Source organism: Zingiber officinale, chromosome 7A, assembly GCF_018446385.1.
Source record: "Zingiber officinale cultivar Zhangliang chromosome 7A, Zo_v1.1, whole genome shotgun sequence".
NCBI lineage: Eukaryota > Viridiplantae > Streptophyta > Magnoliopsida > Zingiberales > Zingiberaceae > Zingiber > Zingiber officinale.
The window spans coordinates 96,923,606-96,943,487 of record NC_055998.1 but is presented as its reverse complement, the minus strand read 5'-3'; the positions used below and the strand labels follow the sequence as shown (position 1 = coordinate 96,943,487).

Below are 19,882 nucleotides of genomic sequence, written 5' to 3'. Positions count from 1 at the left end.
GAGAGCATACTCACTTATAACTCGCACTGGGGCAAAAGTCTGGAACACCGACCGGGAGGTCGTTGGGCGTGAGAGCATGCTCACTTATAACTCGCACTAGGGCGAGACTCTGGAAGCGTGAGAGCATGCTCACTTATAACTCGCAATGGGGCGAGAGTCTGGAAACGTGAGAGCATGCTCACTTATAACTCGCACTGGGGTGAGAGTATAGAAGTGTGAGAGCATGCTCACTTATAACTCGCACTGGGGCGAGAGTATGGAAGCGCGAGAGCATGCTCACTTATAACTCGCACTGGGTCGAGAGTCTGGGACACTGACCGGAAGGTTGTTGGGCGTGAGAGCATTCTCACTTATAACTCACACTGGGATGAGAGTCTGGAACACCAACCGGGAGGTCGTTGCACGTGAGAGCATGCTCACTTTTAACTCACACTAGGACGAGAGTCTGGAATCTCGACTAGAAGGTGATCCAGAGGCCTAATCAGTACTCGATCTAGAGACCTGACCAGAATTGATCTGGAGGTCTGACCAAGACTTGATCTGGAGACCTGACCTAGAAACAATCTGAAGACCTGACCAAGAAGCAATCTGGAGGCCTGACCAGGAATTGATCTGGAAGCTCGACCGAGAATTGGTTTGGAAGCCTGACTGAAAATTGGTCTAGAAGTCCGACCGAGAATTGATCTAAAAGCCTACCGAGAATCAGTCTGGAAGCTCGGCCGAGAATTAGTCTGGAAGCCTGATCGAGAATTGGTCTGGAAGCTCGACTGAGAGATCGTTAGCGATACTCCGATCCGAGACCGGTGGTGATACTTTGGTCCGAGACCAGTGGTGATAGCTCGACCCCGAACAGGGGAGGATAAGCCTTGAAGCCTATAGAAGCGGAGCCCGTAGCAATATGAGGGGACAGAGCCTTTATCATACCTGATGACGAAGTGATGTCAACTGGCTAGCTCGAATTCCAAATGCCCATACAGTCAGTGAGAGAAATAGTGTCGATCCCTTGACTCCCAAATGTCCGCGAAGTCAGGGAGAGAATAATCTGAACCTTGACCGTCTAAGGGAGTGAAGCTCATAGCCATATAAGGGAACAGAGTCCATAACCATAGAAGGAAGCAGAGCACCGCAGGTGTAGGTAGCAGAGCCTGTAGACGTAAGAGGATGCAAAACAGGTAGAGGATGCAGAGCATATAATAATAATAGAGTAAAGTGCCTATAGCAGTAAGAGGATGCTAAGCCCCATGGTGAAGGGTGCAGAGCCTATAGTAGTAAGAGGATGCAGAGCCTCATGGCGAAGGGTGCAGAGCTTGTAGCACACCTGATCGGGGAGCTAGGACCCTGGTCCTTGATCGGAGAGTAAGGCCCCTAGCCTATAATCAAAGAGCGAAGCCCCTAGATCCTAATCGGGAAGTTGTACTGCAAGTCAATGATCAGAGAGCTGTGTCCCTAGTGTATGAGCGGGGAGCTGTATCCCTAATGTCTGATCGGGGAGCTGGGCCCCTAGTGTCCGATCAAAAATTGAAGACCCTAGTCTTTGATTAAGGAACTAGGATCTTACTCTCTTATCAGAGCTGTATAGCAGATCCTATAACCGTAAAAAGATATTAGAGCCCGTAGCGTACCTGATCGAGGAGTCGCGCCAACCAGTTGAGGGTTGGTCACGATCCCTTGACTCCCGAATACCCGTGGAGTCAGGGAAAAAATGTAATGGAAAAACTAACCTGTCGGCCAGCTGATGCTCCAACTTAATTCCTCGACTCCCAAATACCCGTGGAGTGAGGGTAGAAGATAATACGTTCGTCAGAGTCCTCCGAGATTTTGATAATGGAAGAGAACCTCCCAACGTCGTCCATCTTCACATTCCAAATAGGTGGAGAAGATTCCCACAAACGACGCCAAATTGATCCTGTCCGGAATCTGAGTCAGACGAACCATCGAGTGAGGTGGATGGAATGTTGACCGAGATGCGATGTCCCAGAGGGGGGTATGCTGAGATGACTTCTATGTTGACCAAGTCGTCAAAAGTCCTCTGGTCAACGCTACCTGCAGCCAACGATCGGGTCCTCCCGGTCTCTGGTATCCCGAGGCTCAAGGCAGATCCATTGAATATATAAGTAACAGACTAATACTTGAATAATACAATAAATGAAGAGTGAATACGGTAACGTACCCTGACCTAGGGGGCGCCCTTGGATGGGGCGATGCTCGAGTTGTTGTGGCCCGGAAGAGTGGATGACTCCGAGCGGGATGAAGAACTGAATCTGACGATTTGGAGCTGATCGTGACCTGGATCCGGAAGACGACATACAGACCGAGACTGTAGCGCCCGTCCTTCCACTACTGTTGGCAAGGGCGGTGCTACGCGAACATACATACATACATGCATAAGAATCATTCCAGCGGAAGAAAAATTTCTTTTTTTTTTCTTTTTATTCAAAACATGTGAACATGCTAGCATTCATGTATATAAAAATTATTTACTATCTATTACTTGAACATGATACATTCTTGTCTTAACTAAAGCATAAAGTGTACTAAGATAAGAAGAAACTAAACATGTATACGGCTCTCTAGAGCTCATGATCACTAACACTTCTCTAAATAACAAGTACTTAGCATTTCGAGGTATCATGGAAACATGGGTAAGTATAGTTCAACTTAAGTATAAAGCATCCAACAAGTCAAGCTAATATCATCAAAAGTAGCAAGAAGAAATAGTTCACATGCAAAAGCTTAAAACATATATAAGTCCTGAAAACAAAAAATAGATCTCTTCCACCATGCCACTGCCACACACATCCTTTGCCCCTCCTGCTGCTCCCTTTAGTTTAACCATGCTTTACCCTTTTCTGCAATACAAGGAAAATAAAACTATAAGCACATAGGCTTAGTAAGATCCTTTCCTACTCACAAAAACATACATCATGAAGTTGATATAAAGTAATGACATGTTCATCTAATCAAACAAACATAAGCATAAGGTAGTAGCATGTTCATTTAGGCATCATAAACATATCACACAGTAGCATTTTCATGAAGCATAATAATCATGTAGCATGAGATAAGCATATTTAAGATGTTCTTTGAAAACATATATCATAATCGTATAGCATGAAACAAACATATGCAAGATGTTCTTTGAAAACATATATCATAATCATATGACATGAAACAAACATATGCAAGATGTTCTTTGAAAACATATATCATAATCATATAGCATGAAACAAACATATGCAAGATGTTCTTTGAAAACATATATGATATAGGTACTTAAACATAAATCTCAACATGAGGGCCGGGCATTGTACCACATACATGAATTGCGCGCATCCTAAGTAAATCGAAGGTAGCAAATCTCGAACCTACTAGGAACTAGGCCCATTTCCTTGACCATCGACCTAGGGGCAACTTAGGAGCCCATCCCATGGACCATTCTTAGGGTCCGGTACAAGCCAATACAAAAGTAAAATAGTATATCATGTTCTTGTCATATCATGAAACATAGCATATTCTTGTCATATCATGAAGCATATCATGTTCTTGTCATATCATGATGCATATGATGTTCTTGTCATATCATGAAGAGTGCTCTTAGTCCCAACATAAAGGGAAGCATCTCTTAGACATTTCATCATACATAATCTTTTCATAAGCATAACATGGTGACATAAGGTTCACATATCACATAATATAACATAGAAAGTCATTATCATGCATAGTTAGGGTTTTGAACTTTCCACAAATCCTAATTTACATCTTGGCCAAAACTTGCATGGGCATATTCTAAAATTTCAAGCAACTTTACAACATGAAAAACCTTAACTAACTAACATCCACTACAACAAAAACCCTCATAGACATCGGTTTTCCACCGGTGTCTATTACATTTTCGACCGATGTCTATGAAGGCGATGTAAAAGGTCTGTCATTTTAGACATCGGATTAAAACTGTTGGTGCAGCGGAGGCCGGCAAGAGGGGGGTGAATTGCTCCTGAAAAAATAAATATACCCTCCTCGTACTTTCAACTTAATTAGTGCAATAGTTAAATAAAACAGTAAAAGAAAGGCACAGGAGAATTAACCTGGTTACAACCAAGGAGGTTGTTAATCTAGGGCAGTAGAAAAAGCGCAGTAAAAAAATCTCCTTTGCTGAAGGCGGAGAAGCCTTTTACACTTTCAAAAGCTCAGAACTATTGCTAGGAAACACTACAGATTGAATGCTTGAGTTGATGTCTAATTCCTAGTTCCAGGGGCCTTTATATAGGTCCTGGAAATCCTATCCCGAGGCTCCAAGGTGCCTCCAACGAGGGTCCAAGGCGCCTCCATGGGAGTCAGCGGATAAAACTTTATCCGTGCGCAGAACGGTCACTTTGACTGGTTGAAGGCGCCTCCAACCTGGCTGAAGGCGCCTCCAACCTGGCTGAACGCGCCTCCAACCTGGTTGAAGGCGCCTTCAACTTGGTTGAAGGCGCCTTCAAGCTGGAGGCGCCTCCAAGCTGGCAGCTCAGCTCCTTTGACTTCGTTTCCAGCTTGTTGCGACTTCCGATGCTCCGATCTTTTGGGTGATTGCAGCCAACCAAAATAGGGCTCACCCGAACCCAATTTCCGGCCTTCCTCAAGCAGCCTTCCGTCCCAGCTTAACATCCCTCGAATGCTGTGCACGCTCTTCACGCCCACCGGAGTACTCTTCCGCAGCTCTCTCGTCCTTCGGACGCACCGAGCCCGTCGGCTCCCTTCCCGTGCCGTCCTTCTCGCTAGCTGCGTCTTCCGCTCGACTTCCTGTGCTCCTAAGCTCCTGCACACTCAGACACAGGGATCAAATACAACGCAGGACCTAACTAACTTGGTTGATCACATCAAAACTATCACGGGGTCCACAATCTCCCCCTTTTTGTTGTGCATCAACCCAAGTTCAAGTTAGGGACAACATAGACATAAATAGTAATTTTAAAGGTAAATTACTAGACTAACAGGTTAAGTACAATATTGCAATAAATAAAATTGCAACAGCTTTTTTTAAAAAAATTTACAATTTATAAACATTTAAAATTTTAAACTTAAAATTTTCCTATCCCCCCCCTAAACTTGTACTTTTCTCTCCTCCTTTGATCACAGCAAAAATGGGGTTAAGAAAATAAGAAAAAAAAAATAACTTAAGTTAAGTGAAATGTATAGAATTTTTTTTTAAAAAAATTCTAAGTTAAAAATGAAAAAAAATTTTAAGTCAAATTTAAATTTTTGAGTTTTAAAAAAAAATCTTCTAAGTCAAAATTAAGTCAAAACGAATTTTTCCCAAACAAAATTTCTAAGTCAAAATTTTGAATTTTCAAAAAAAAATTTCTAAGTCAATATGAATGTTTTTTTTAAAAAACAATTTCTAAGTCAAAATGAATTTTTCCAAAAAAAAAATTTTAAGTCAAATTTTTGAATTTTCAAAAAAAATTTCTAAGTCAATAAAAAAATTTCTAAGTCAAATTTAAATTTTTGAATTTTCACAATCTAACTTTTTAGAATTTTAAAAAGATTTAAAAACTTTTAAAGCATTATTTAATTCTAGTTTAATGCTTTTTCAGAAAGTTAATTAAATATTTTCTTTCAATATTTTAACTTCCAGATCGTGGCGAGGCACTAGGCCTTCTTGGTTATTGGCGCAACAACCACTTCCTTAGACAAAGCTTTTATAAAGAATTTCAATGTTTAATTTTCTCACTGTAAGCTTTTAATTTTTGATAGATTAATTAAGTACATATTTTGGAACCCAATAGAGGTTCCTTCCTACAAGATTCACTACAACAAAAACCCTCATAGACATCGGTTTTCCACCAGTGTCTATTACATTTTCGACCGATGTCTATGAAGCCGATGTAAAAGGTCTGCCATTTTAGACATCGGGTTAAAACCGATGTAGTATCACTTAACGACACCGGTGTTCGGTGTAGTATCACTTAACGACACTGTTTCATCAACGGTGTAAAACCGATGTAATATTATATGTTAATAATACCAGTTTTGGCAGCGGTATACGACCGATGTAATATTAGTTAATAACACCAATTTTGCAGCAGTGGAAAACCGATGTAATATGGGTATTTTTTAACAGCACAAATTTGATTTCCGAAACAATTAAAAACCGACAGTAACAAAAAAAACACAAATATTCACAAATTATACAAATATTCTTCATTCAACAATATCCATAAAATACACAAATATTCACAAATTACATAAATAATCTTCTTACAACAGTATTCATAAAATACCCAAACATTCTTTTTACATCAAAAGCTAATAGATATCAGAATCAAGGTAGAACATTCTTTTAACAACACATCAAGGTAGAACCGCACTTCAAATGTAATCTAGCATGCATTCAGCCCACTCGAACCGCACTTCATCAATTTCAACTTTGGAGTACTTGAGATTTGTAAACTGTAAAAACACATAAATAATATATTAGTAAAGAGGCAATTTTGAAAGCTGGAAATGGTAAAGATGTAATTTTGATTTATTTATTTATTTCCAAATATCTGCTCTAGCTCTAACGAGGCCAGTCTAGTTTTTCTGATCTCTATCCTTCTAACACTTCAAATCAAGCATTTTGAAAGCTTTTTAGTCTGATTTTGCAACGAGAACTACCAATAAACTAAATTTGGAATGTAAAATATCTAAACCAAAGAAAGTCCCTTTCTAATTGATACTTGCAACAAAGATAATCTACAATACTTTATACAAAGTTAATTCATGATCAGGACCCAATAATCCACCATATGTCAAATAACTAAAATAAATGTGTACATGTATCAAACAAAATAGAATACTGAGTTTTTAAAGGCTGTTGTGGAAGACTATTGTTCATAATGCTTAATTCATTGAAGGATAATTGCCCGCATCCGCATACACACCGATACACATATACATATGCAATTTAGCACAAAAAAATCATTGTAAAATCTAAAACTTTCATATATGACACTTAGTATATGCTACTTAGAATATAACATAGATAATTTGCTCCTTCTAATTAAAGTGCAGAGATTGATAAGAACCGACAGCATCATACAACAAATTACTAGGCATGATAATGGTTGAACAAAGAAATATGACTACACAACAAATCCAGTGAAGGAAGCATAGAAGAACAAAGAAAATGTTCATAGTTAACAAGCAAATGAAGAGATATACTATTTATTGTACTACCTCTGATGCCATCTTCCAAATCTCATAAGCAAGAATGCAACTGTGCCCTTTGTATACACATGGCTAATAGACATAATACAATAAGGAGCAAAAGCTATAAAATTTACCATCACCACGCAATCAATGAAGCAGACAAACACAAGGTGGGTTGATATGCAGTGAAAGTGTTAATTAAGTGGAACTGCAACAAATTACCTATTTCTATGTTGCATCATCAGTACAGTTAGCCATGTGCATGAAGATGGGGGTCTAAATCTCTGTACAGGAGATTTGGATGGTTAAGTAGTTTATATTACTGGCTTTTACTGTAACAGATCAACTGAAAAGTGTATATCTGGTTAATTTACAAGTAATGAAGTATTCACAATCAGGAAGCTATTTAATGGTCTTCTTTCTTATCAAGAGCAGGGAATTTTCTTGATGCAAACTAGCCCACTACTGGAATCATAGGGCACTAGGTCACAAAACTTAGAACATCGATTATGTTAGGACGCTGAGATCCTAAGCAGCAATTTTACTTCAGAAAAACCTTGGAAACGATCCCAAATTCAAGAACATAAAGATCCTAACATATCTCACTTACATCCGTCAACTCTGCCTTACAGCACAGCGGACAATCAGAGTGGTGCATGGTCGCCAATTGCACTAGTGAAGGTTCTCCTCTCTTTTTCTCTCAAATTTGATTGGCTGACTATATATCCTAAAAGCTAAGTTGTTAGGAAAGAGAGAAAGAGACTAATATATACATTGATATCCTTAATAATCTCCATCTCTAATTAAAAAAAAATACACTAATTCACCAAACAAAGAACAAGAACTTGTCCCCAGGTCATCTTAAGAAATTCCAGATATTTATCTGCAGCAGAACTACATCCTAGAAATGCCCTCATTAAGTAACAAAATTCAATCCTCAGACTACTCTAATGGCCGAGTATGAGAAGGAAAGAACCAGAATTGCTCAGAAAGGTAATGGATAAATAAAGTAAACCTTATGCATACAGCAGCACATAAAACTCCTTTCATATTTCTAAGATTTTATTGATTGCGATAGAATAGACAAAGAAAAAGTGGAGTCGAAACGTACAAACAACACTAATTCTTCTAAATTCGGCATAGATGTAACAGTGTGAGATAAATGAAATTTATGAAGTAAACAAAAAATTGAAGTGTGAGATAAAAAACTCTAGATAAAAGTGGTTGTCACCTTGGCAAACTTATCTGATGAACCTGTTAGAAAATGAGAGCCATCTGCAGATTTTGATAGGGAGGTAATTGTTTTCTGATGACTAATTTCTTTATCTGCCTCCTTCAACAATTTGCCAGTCTGAAAAGTTCACACAAAAATACCACAATGAATACACATGTTGCCCAATGACAACAAGAATGAAATTGACTATGCTGTGATGAAGAGTTGGGCAAGGTCTTGACTAATTAAAAAATGAAATCAAATAAGTCTGAAATTTTATATATCTTAGATTTTGTACTGCTATTCCTTGCAACTGATTTGATTTCCTTGGCTCATCAAGAATGAAATGATAGTTAAATTAGATATGATAACAATCTCTTATAATTATATGTTGTCAAACGGCATAAAATTTCCTTGAAAGATAAGAGCCACCACAAAACATGGCAAACATGAAAAGTAGACCATGTGAAAGAATGATATATTAGGAACTGGTACAATAATTGTAGGGGGGACTAATATGATATCAGAGAGAAAAAAAAATCCATACTTAGCTAACGTCGCATCACAAAACAGCAAATTTACATATTAGAAGATAGAAACATCTATCAAGTCTTTTGACAAATACAAGCTAACTTCTTGTATTAAAATTTACATGTTTGTAAAATTTACATGTTTGTAAAATTTACAAAGTAAGCTTGGATATGGTGGATGGAACTCGGGGTGTTACTTCGCTGGACTAATCCTAAAAGTAGACCGTCTTCCTCTAGTTCTCGCCTACCGAGGAAATCGAAAGCACAACTTATACACCCTAAAAAGCCAACCTTCAGAATGCACACATTTGATTAGATAACTGACGGTAAAAGGCTGGCGATATACAAGTTCCATGCTGATATCAGTCTGAAATTGCAACACAACCTCAAAAGGCTTGTGCTCTTTCCTAATAAGTTTTTTTCAATGTAAGCTCGGATAAAAATATAATGCACCTAGGTTAAAAAAAATATACATATAAACGCGAATGGAACTTCAATTTACTGAAAAATATCTATAGCTGATTAGATCGATCGTGTTGGCGGTGATGCAATGAAAACTGGCAGCTGCTTCATTGGCACTGCAAACAAACCAAATCAATATGATCTGTTAAACAAAATGCTACTTCAAGACAGATGTTTTTTGTAGATAAATGTGGATATTTTTTTTTCTTGACAAAATATGGGCATACAAGAACATTACTGTGGAAATTGAAAAGCACCTGATCCTCTGACAGGCAAAATTTGAAGGGGACCCTTTTTGACAAGTAGAATAGATACAATACACATCTCTCTTAGGAATATACAATCATCTGGCTATTGGATACTAGACATATCAGAATGTAACGGTTGAGGTGACTGAGTCTTGATTAGAGGCTTCAAGGATTCCATGATACTAGAAAAAGAAGGCCTTTTCCATGGCTCGCTGAAGCTCAACATGTGATTTAAGTTAGTGTGTGGGGAAGCACGAGTGAAGAAGTATGTTAATATTTAATAACCATGCCTGCATCAGGCAATAGATATCTATACCTGGCCCAACAGGACTCAATTATGGTAGCCACATGTCTATTTACAGTACTTGTGATCTCAGGCCTTCTTGCCTTGAAGCCAACTGCAGCAACCACCTGCAAGGGCACAGCTTGTATTTTCTTATACAGTTAAAGGAAAATAGAGCAATTAATGGGACCCAACACTGTCAAAAGAAGTTACTTTTATTTGTAGCTAAAATAAACAAAGACTTGATGGATAAAATTTACAAAGTAAGCTTGGATATGGTGGATGGTGAGGTAGATGCTTCCAGTGTTTGGAAAAGTGTTAACAAAGTCAATCTTGGGCCATGTTAATAGGTCGATAAAAGTAAGCTTGTATTTTGATTGTTGCTTCTTAGATGGTGAATTAACAAATTGAGAACATCCATATTCTAATCCTGAATATGCTATAGAAGATTGATTAATACAGACTAGAATGACAATTAATGATTGAAAAAAAAGAAACATTGACTATCATTTAGAAGATGAAAATCCTTCTAGATGTCCATTAAAAACTTACTATACATTTTCTGATTCCCAGCACATAAAATCAAAACAAGTAACTGCTATAAAAAATATGAATGACTCCACAAAAGATTTGTCATGGCAAACATACCTTTCCAAAATAAGTATCTTACAATCTTTAACCTTCAAGGCAAAGAAGCAATAAAGCTTGCAAACACAAACGAAAAACATCAAATAACAAGACCTTTTTTCCAAATAATTCTTTTCTTTCTCAAAAGAAATTAAAAAGGAATATGGCATGATTTTTGAAGCTGCCAGAGTTGTTACACCTAAAAATCATATCAAACCATGTAAACGTTTTATGGATGACTACCAACAGAAATTTCCAAAGTTTATTTAAATTGAAGCTTTTGTGCAACATGAGTTCTCAAACTTCGATTTGCATGTAGTAAATAAGCATGACATGGTACATAAAGCTAATAATAACATGTTTTAGACTTATGAAGTAAAAAAACAAATTTCCTCAAGAGAATAATCATATCTATCAAGAACTATCCTTCAACAATACAGAGGAAAACAAATGAAATGAAAGAAAAGAATGAATGGGAATAGTACAGACTTCAAGAAAAAAAGGAGTCAATTTGAAGCCTATATAGCAATTCCTATAACTTGTACATGTACTTACAAGCTAGGCTCATGCTCGAGTGTAGTCTTCTCTCTACGAGGAGAAAAAATATCATTGAATTCCACAATGGAGAGACAAACCTGAAAATTGACATAAACAATAAATGAGTTCAATGCTTGAACATATAGAATATCTCATTGGTATACCCAACTTAATAAGTATGGTCAAGATTACTACTAAATCCAGGAGTCCAATTTGTTTTTTGTAACTACAGCTAAGAAATAAAATACAAAGTAACACAAACAAGTAATGGGATGGAGCATTAACCATCAATTGTAACTTGTAAGTCATTAGGTGACTTTTTGTAGTGAGAAGCAACATAAAGGGAAATCATGCCCTGTAATATACATGAAAAAATAGCACAAATTTAACCAAATAAAAGTACCTATAAACATATCTCACTCTCCTTGTGATATTAGAAAAGTATATCTCGGTTGACATAGTAAAGGGCACATTCACTTGGATGTGGAAGTCTAGACAAATAAAAGATCATTTAGAGAATGACCTGAAAAACAATTATTTACTTTTCATCAAGAATACTAACATAGTGATATTTGGAATGTAACTTGCAACAACCAAGCAAAGTAATTCATTAAGCCATGACTTAATTGAATCCTCAGTAGCATATCTGCTAGCTTGTGCAATTCCATCTTCTTGGAAAGCTTACCAGTATATGGAGATGGAAAAACATGAGAGTTTCAGAAGCAGATAATGATGTCGTTGCCTCGCTACAGGCCACTTCTTAGACCCCCTCGTGTGCAACCGTTTGTGAACGGGCTGCCTCGTGAGGCATCGACCCCCTCGCGTGCAGCCATTCGCAAATCGACCGCTAGTAAACTAGTGGTCTGGAGAGGCTGCGACCCCCTTGAGTGTGGCCGCACCTAAAGCATCCTCTCATCGCCTGGCGAGGTTACGCACGGTGCTGCGGAGAGGGAAGAAATAAGATATAGGGTTACCTTTGAACTCCTTGCTTACTGCGAAGAGGGAAGAACCTGGTGCGCCGCAAATACGAAAGGAAAGAAGGGGTGGGAGAGAGGAAACCTAGCGGTGATAGAGGAAAGGAAAGGAGATGGAAGAAACCTAGCGGTGGAAAGGAGATGGAAGAAACCTAGCGGTGATAGAGGAAAGGAAGGAGAGGGGAGGAAATAATGATCGAGTGGGAAGGAAAGTTTAGGTTAATAATGACCAAGTCTGGTCCGGTTATACAGTACTGCCAGCCTTTGGTCGAGTTCGCTTTCGCTCCACTTTCTGCGGATAGGAATCACATACCATCGACATTTGTTTGGCTTTCCGGTACTCTCATGTATCAAACTACAGTGGAATGCCAGAAGGTCTTCTATCCTACTTTCCTATTAGTTGTTAGCTACATAATGACATTTATAAAATATGTCACCCTACAAAGTTTAATATGATAATTTTTATAAAAAAATAATTAATGATAAAGAATGTCATTATAAAATATTTATAATGATATTTTTTAATAAGTGTCATATAGAAAATGTCTCAATAGACTTTTTTTCTTATAGTGAGAGGAAGGGGCGTCGATCTAGGAAGGGGAAGGACTGTGCGATATAGGTTTAGGTTTGGAGGGAAAAGTGAAGTGTTAAAAATTTTGACTAAGTATTGGGGGGAAATTAAATTATTTTATTTATCATAGACATCGGGTTTTAAAAACTGATGTTAAAATCGGTGTCTATTAACGAAAAAAAGGCGCTCATAGACATCGGCTAAAAAAACCGATGTCTATGAATGAAAATTTGCACTCATAGACACCGATTTTAGGAAAATCGGTGTAAAATACTCAAAGACATCGGTTTTTGGTTAAAATCGTTGTTGTTCCACCGATGTCTATGAGGGTTTTTGTTGTAGTGATTATTCAAAAATCTAGGGGGTACATAGTATCTTGGTATTTTCCTAAGTTGTCCCTGATGATATCTAATGTACCAGTTCAATTTTCCATAAACTTTAATTTTTGAATTTAAACATGTATTATTTCTTAATTTCTCAATTTCTAATTTTAGATTTTTATTTTCAGATTTTAAATTTTCATTTTCTTTTTCTAATTGATCTAATTCTTTAGACAAAACTTTAATAAACTCAAAAGACTGTTTAGAGTTTAGGACATGTACCTTACTTATCTCATCTTGCGATGCTCCCCCTTCATCAGTGCTTTCTCCTTCTGATGTTCCTCCCCCTTCATCTATACTCATTTCTGAGCTGGACGTTTCTTCTAGCTGATGGTTGGCCATCAGTGCTAGTCCCGAGAATTCTTCGACTTCGGAGTCGGAGGGCGACGAATCCTCCCACGTGGCCTTTAGATTGTGTTTGGGTCGAGTGGGCTTCTTGCTCCTTTCCTTACTTTTTCTCTTCAATTTTGGACAGTCATCTTTGATATGTCCTTCTTCGTTGCAATTGTAGCAATGAACCACCCTTTTCTTTCGCTGGAGCTTTTTCGACTGCAATCTAAATTTGTTAGAATTTAAAAATTTATTAAACCATTTTACCAGTAGTGTCGCTTCGGATTCGTCGATCGAAGCTTCGGAATCGGGATCGTCCCTCCTTGCTTGTAGGGCGACGTCGAGGTTTGACTTCACTACTTTTTTAGGCTCTGTAATCCGAGACTCGTGAAGTTCAAAGGTAGAAACAAACTTTCTAAGGTACTTACCTCAAGGTCCTTAGAGATGTAGTAAGCATCTACTAAGGACGCCCATTCCGGAGTCCTCGGGAAGGCGTTGAGTGCGTATCGGATGGAGTCTCGGTTCGTTACCGTTTCGCCGAGATTCGTCAGTTGCGTTATCAGCTCCTTGATCCGTGCTTGGAGTTGCGCTACCTTCTCGCTGGTGTTCATTCGGAGATTCGTTAGTTATGTTCGAAGAATGTCGCGCCTCGCTAGCTTTGCTTCCGAGGTGCCTTCGTGGAGCTCTAGGAATTTCTCCCAGAGGTTTTTTGTGGAGTCGTAGCTTCCGATCCGACTTACCTCTTGGGGCGGAAGAACGCTGAGCAAGTGAAACTCAGCTTTTCCGTTCGCCATGAATTCCGCCTGCTCCTTCTTCATCCATTGGAACTCTTCTTTGTCTTTAGGAGCTGCAAAACCGTATTTCATTGTTAGTAAGATATCGAACTCGGTTTTGAAGAATACCTCCATTTTTCGCTTCCACGTAGCGAAATCTCCGTCGAACTTCGGGGGATGAATGTTCGCTCCGGCCATCGTCTTGATCGTAGTGCTTCAGTTGGCGGTTAGTCCTTCTGAGGCGATCTGGCTCTGATACCACTTGTTGGTGCAGCGGAGGCCGGTAAGAGGGGGGGTGAATTGCTCCTGAAAAAATAAATATACCCTCCTCGTACTTTCAACTCAATTAGTGCAATAGTTAAATAAAACAGTAAAAGAAAGAAACGGGAGAATTAAGCTGGTTACAACCAAGGAGGTTGTTAATCCAGGGCAGTAGAAAAAGCGCAGTAAAAAAAATATCCTTTGCTGAAGGCGGAGAAGCCTTTTACACTTTCAAAAGCTCAGAACTATTGCTAGGAAACACTACAGATTGAATGCTTGAGTTGATGTCTAATTCCTAGCTCCAGGGGCCTTTATATAGGTCCTGGAAATCCTATCCCGAGGCTCCAAGGTGCCTCCAACGAGGGTCCAAGGCGCCTCCATGGGAGTCAGCGGATAAAACTTTATCCGCGCGCAGAACGGTCACTTTGACTGGTTGAAGGCGCCTCCAACCTGGCTGAAGGTGCCTCCAACCTGGCTGAAGGTGCCTCCAACCTGGTTGAAGGCGTCTTCAACTTGGTTGAAGGCGCCTCCAAGCTGGCAGTTCAGCTCCTTTGACTTCGTTTCCAGCTTGTTGCGACTTCCGATGCTCCGATCTTTTGGGTGATTGCAGCCAACCGAAATAGGGCTCACCCGAACCCAATATCCGACCTTCCTCGAGCAGCCTTCCGTCCCGGCTTAACATCCCTTGAACGTCGTGCACGCTCTTCACACCCACCGGAGTACTCTTCCGCAGCTCTCTCGTCCTTCGGACGCACCGAGCCCGTCGGCTCCCTTCCCGTGTCGTCCTTCTCGCTAGCTGCGTCTTCTGCTCGACTTCCTGTGCTCCTAAGCTCCTGCACACTCAGACACAGGGATCAAATACAACGCAGGACCTAACTAACTTGGTTGATCACATCAAAACTATCAAGGGGTCCAACAAAAACCAGTGTAGTATCACTTAACGACATCGGGTGTAAAACCGATGTAATAGTATATGTTAATAACACCAGTTTTGGCAGCGGTATACAACCGATGTAATATTAGTTAATGACACTGGTTTTACAGCGGTGGAAAACCGATATAATATTATTATTGTTTAACGACACAAATTCGATTTCCGAAACAGTGAAAAACCATCAGTATCCAAGAAAATACACAAATATTCTTCTTCCAACAGTATCCATAAAATACACAAATATTCACAAATTACATAAATATTCTTCTTACAACAGTATCCATAAAATACACAAATATTCTTTTTACATCAAAAGCTAATAGATATTGTACACATCAAGATAGAACATCGTGAGTCAAAAATCAAGCTGAGGCTACATTAAATTATGAGAATCTAAATCTGTTCAACTTGCTATACTGCTCCATTCTTCTTGCGCCTTTCATTTCCCTAATCTCACCACTTTTCACCTTCAAATGCCTTGTTTTCTGAGTTAAAACATCCACTGTTCTAATCTGTCAAACAAAAGTATCATTTGGTCTACTTAACTACAACAAAGAACAAAAATAGAAGAAATATACATGCTGTAGAAGTCCTAGAATATCACCATCAGAAAGAAAAAATCACACTTGGTGGACATAAAAACTCAAACATATCCAGCAAACTACCTCTTGCAGTTCCCTCTTGACATTTTCCAGCCCACCAATATCATCCCAGCTGACATTTGGTACTTCAACAAACTGATCAAAACCCAACAAACTATCAGCATATCTCAAGGTAGAAATAGAAGTGGTTTTTAGGCCATTCATCAACATATGACAGTAAACATAAGTTACCAACCAGATACAAGTTTAATTTCTTGAGTTGAACACCAATGCCAAATTTCTCATTTTCAATTCTTGCAGCAACAATTTATTTTAAATATTCATGTAGATAATCATTTTTAGAAGGAAAAAAACTAACTGAAAATGATTACAATTACCAAAGCAAAGACTTACAATTTCACGGAGGGCAGATAGTCTTAAAGTGTTCATTTGTAGCAGACATAGAATTGAGAATCTCAACATCAATTGATTCATCTTCTAGATCACTTATGCCCATCTTTTCACGGATACACTGGAGAGCAGCTTTAGTGCATAAAGCCCCAACATAGCCATGAGTATCCTTAGCAATCCTTTCCAAATCAACCTGCATTGAATAAATCAAATTTCATAACTTGGACATTCACTGCAACATACCGTATCACATGTAATTTAGAAAAATTAAACAATTTTAGATCAGAAATTATTGCAGTGATGTGCTAACTGCGACTATGAAGAGTGATATGTTAAATAGGCATACACGCTTGATTGACTCAGAAACCTCTCAATTAATCAGATATAACAGATAAGGACGAAAACCAAATACATTAAATTAATCGAAACATTTTTTTCCCTCTATAATATTTCTTTTCCAGGCACGGCAAGCACAGATGAACAAGAGCATAGTGAGAAGATACAATTACATGAGCATAATTAGGAACCTCTAGTGTTCTTCTACCTCTTCTCTTCAAGCTTTGCAGCTTCGTTTAACATGTCCAGGGAGTCGCCCTGCATGTTCAGCTTGGCAAGAGCAACAACTTGCATATAGAAAGCAGTCGGCCAATCAGGGTAAAGGCATTGTGCTTGCATAGCATCTCGTAAAGCCGCATCAGGTTGGTCGCACAAAAGATGGCATAAGCTTCGCATAGCATAGACAGTCGGCGAGATCATAGTACCAACATCTATGAACTGCAAAACAAATTGGGAAAGAACAATGTCAACTTGAGCAATGTGTGCTATAATGTCAAACAACCTTCTGAAATTTTTAATCAAAAATCATGTCTAGTACTGTTTTTCATTTTTCTGAGCAAGTACAAATATAGAGGTACAACAAAAAAACTCCAGAAAGTATTTGCAAAAGTCAAACAAACATATACGGACAAAGTAACATCAAACTCTATTCACAAATACGTATCTCAACTAAAGAAATCACATTCTAGATGTTGGTGAAGTATTAACACTTTGGCCAATATCTAAGTCTCCGACAAGGTAATTTCTAAATACTTTTACACATGATCAATAGGAATATCAGATGTTGGCTGTCCAACATGGGTACAGAGAAAGGTTAAGAATCCAAATATCTGAGGTCAAGATTAGACGTGTTAGTCAGATCTTTATTATTTCTGATCATATTTTCTCATGATGATCTGCATTCAATTATTGTTTCTAGTAATAGCATTTAATTGGATAGAGTAGATTTTTGCAAACTAAATGCCTCCAAAAATATCTTACAAGCAGAAAAGGTCACAACTAACATTGATAAAGCAAATTACTCAACATCAACAGGAGTTAAACACAAATGCATGGAAGAATCTGGGAAACCACTGAGGAAGAAAGGGAAAATCCCTTCCACTTATCAAACTTACTATGTCAGTCTAGTATAGCCAAATAAGCAAATATTGATAAAGCTTGATGTTTGTAAGGCCCTGTATGCAAAAGTAATGGTAAGTTACCATCAGTCATCGTCAGTTAGAGTAATAATGCAATAATAGAAACAATGTGGAATTACTCGCCTCAAGAAACTAGCTTAAGTTCTAAAAGTCTTGTATGCATTACTGCAAACTTAATATCTTGAAAGAATATCCAGACATGAAATTTGATTTTGATAGGAAAACAATAACTTCAAAAACACGCGAAGCAAAAACAAATAGAGATTATAAAGCTCACTCTTCCAATCTTTGGTGTGCAAAAATCACAACTGGAGATTTTTCAGCATCTTTTGGTATCAGGGATATTGAATCTGATGGTTCATCCAGAAAATGGATAATGCAATTAGCATAAACTTGTGGATGCTTCAATAATGGTTAATTCATTACTAAAGCAAAAGTTCATTGATTGAATATAACATTTTTTTGTTTTAAAAAAACATGCCTCAGCAATCAATAGACTCTCATCATCTCTCAATGAAGAAGCAACACCTAGAACCTGAATAAGGTCCTTCAGTTTCCCAGATTTGGGCACATTTATTGTGTGAGCAGATGGCTCAGTATTACAATCAGTACTGAAAACAGCAACATCATGTTCATGCATTTGTGTTAATCTTACTAGTGTTATATTGACCGATCTAATCTCACTTATCTAGACGCTCGATATACTTGTATCCTTAGACTCCTTGTTTATAAAAGGAAAGATAATCTAATGGAGTTATGATGTGGTGTGATGTAAGTGTAATGGCAACTTAATAGGTATCTCTGCAAGAGACCATGAAAAATTCGTATATTTTTGACCTTGCGTTTTATGGTTTGAATCTTTACCATCTTCATGTTCACTATGTTTTTCACTTCAACAGTGTACAAGAAAACTAAGAATGCGTTTAGTAAAGTGATGCTAGATTTACCTTGTTCGCCAACAAGCTTGAATTCTTCAACTTGTTTGAAATTAAGCCATGGCTTCACCCACACTTTGGCCTCGTACAGCTTCTTCTCCCCCTCCCTCAACTGCCTCCACCGTCAAGTGATGCAGAGTTCCAGCGACAACCTGCTCCCTCGCCTTCACAACACATGCAAACTCCAGAAGCGCATTCTGCGCATCGACAAATTGAAAAACATTGGTCTGGAGAAAAAGCCCCAATTTTGGGAGAGAAAAAAAACTGTAATTATGAGGAGCGCAAGACCTGTTTCTTGTTGTGCTCGTCGACGGCGAAGCGAGCGACGATATAGGTTAACTTGTTAGATAAAAAAATGCAATTACCCTAAACATTCGATGCGATTGAGTATTTTGTGGTCTGGAAACCTCCTCCAACCAGCAGCCTTCACGATCATTCCTGCTCGACTCGACGAATCACCTGATCTCCTTCCTTCCTTCCTTCCATCCATCCATCCATCCATGGTGACTTCGATTCCCATCCACACTACACTCAACCCTCACCTTCTCTTTCGCAACTCCACCTTCCTCCAGCAGGCCACCCCTCTGACCCGCTCCGCTTTCACTTTCACACCCTCCGCCAAGCTCGACCTCTCGGAGACCATGGGTGGCCGCGGCCTCTGCAACGGCGAGCGAGGCATCCGCCACGAGCTCCAGCGGACCACCATGGAACAGCCGCCTTCACCTCCTCTCGCCTCCCCACCTGCTCCTGCCCCGCCTTCTGTCGTCGGCGTGGGCGAAGGCGCTTTCGAAAAGGAGCTCTTCGGCCTCACTGGAGGCTTCCCAGGCGGCGAAAAGGGCCTCAAAGACTTCATACAGCAGAACCCCTCTCCTTCCGAGGCAAAGGCAAGGGCGGGCGGCGAGGAGAGCATCGCGGTGTTGCTGGCGCGGGCGAAGCCGAAGCTCCCCGAGCTTCCCCTTTTCCTGCCTGGGATGATCGTGATTGTGAAGAACCCCAAGAACCCTTTCCACATGTACAGTGGGATCGTGCAGAGGGTCACCGACGGGAAGGCCGGTGTGCTCTTCGAAGGGGGAGGGGGGGAATTGCATCTATCATTTATGCTGCGGTTTTGCTTAGGACCGAAGCAAGTGGTTTTGACCCTAATCGGGGGAGGCAAGTACGCTAGAAGAAGAAGAGGGAGATGA

General features: G+C 39.2%; 1 protein-coding gene and 1 long non-coding RNA gene across 3 annotated transcripts; one reads left to right on the top strand and one right to left on the bottom strand.

Moving 5' to 3' along the window:
- Positions 1-9,208: 9,208 nt before the first annotated feature.
- On the bottom strand, positions 9,209-11,742 carry LOC122001844. Of its 2 annotated transcripts, none has more exons than XR_006117504.1 (5): positions 11,477-11,742; positions 11,092-11,171; positions 9,636-10,037; positions 9,419-9,494; positions 9,209-9,323 (listed from the first exon to the last, which is right to left on the bottom strand). It is a non-coding gene; the product is annotated as an uncharacterized LOC122001844 (long non-coding RNA). The 2 variants fall into 2 exon arrangements; XR_006117505.1 differs by lacking the exon at positions 9,209-9,323 and having other exon boundaries at positions 9,350-9,494; positions 9,636-9,838; positions 9,943-10,037.
- A 7,456-nt stretch (positions 11,743-19,198) lies between these two features.
- On the top strand, positions 19,199-19,882 carry LOC121999547 (NAD(P)H-quinone oxidoreductase subunit S, chloroplastic-like). The gene has a single exon (XM_042554211.1). The coding sequence runs from the start codon at positions 19,199-19,201 to the stop codon at positions 19,880-19,882; it is 684 nt and encodes a 227-aa protein (XP_042410145.1).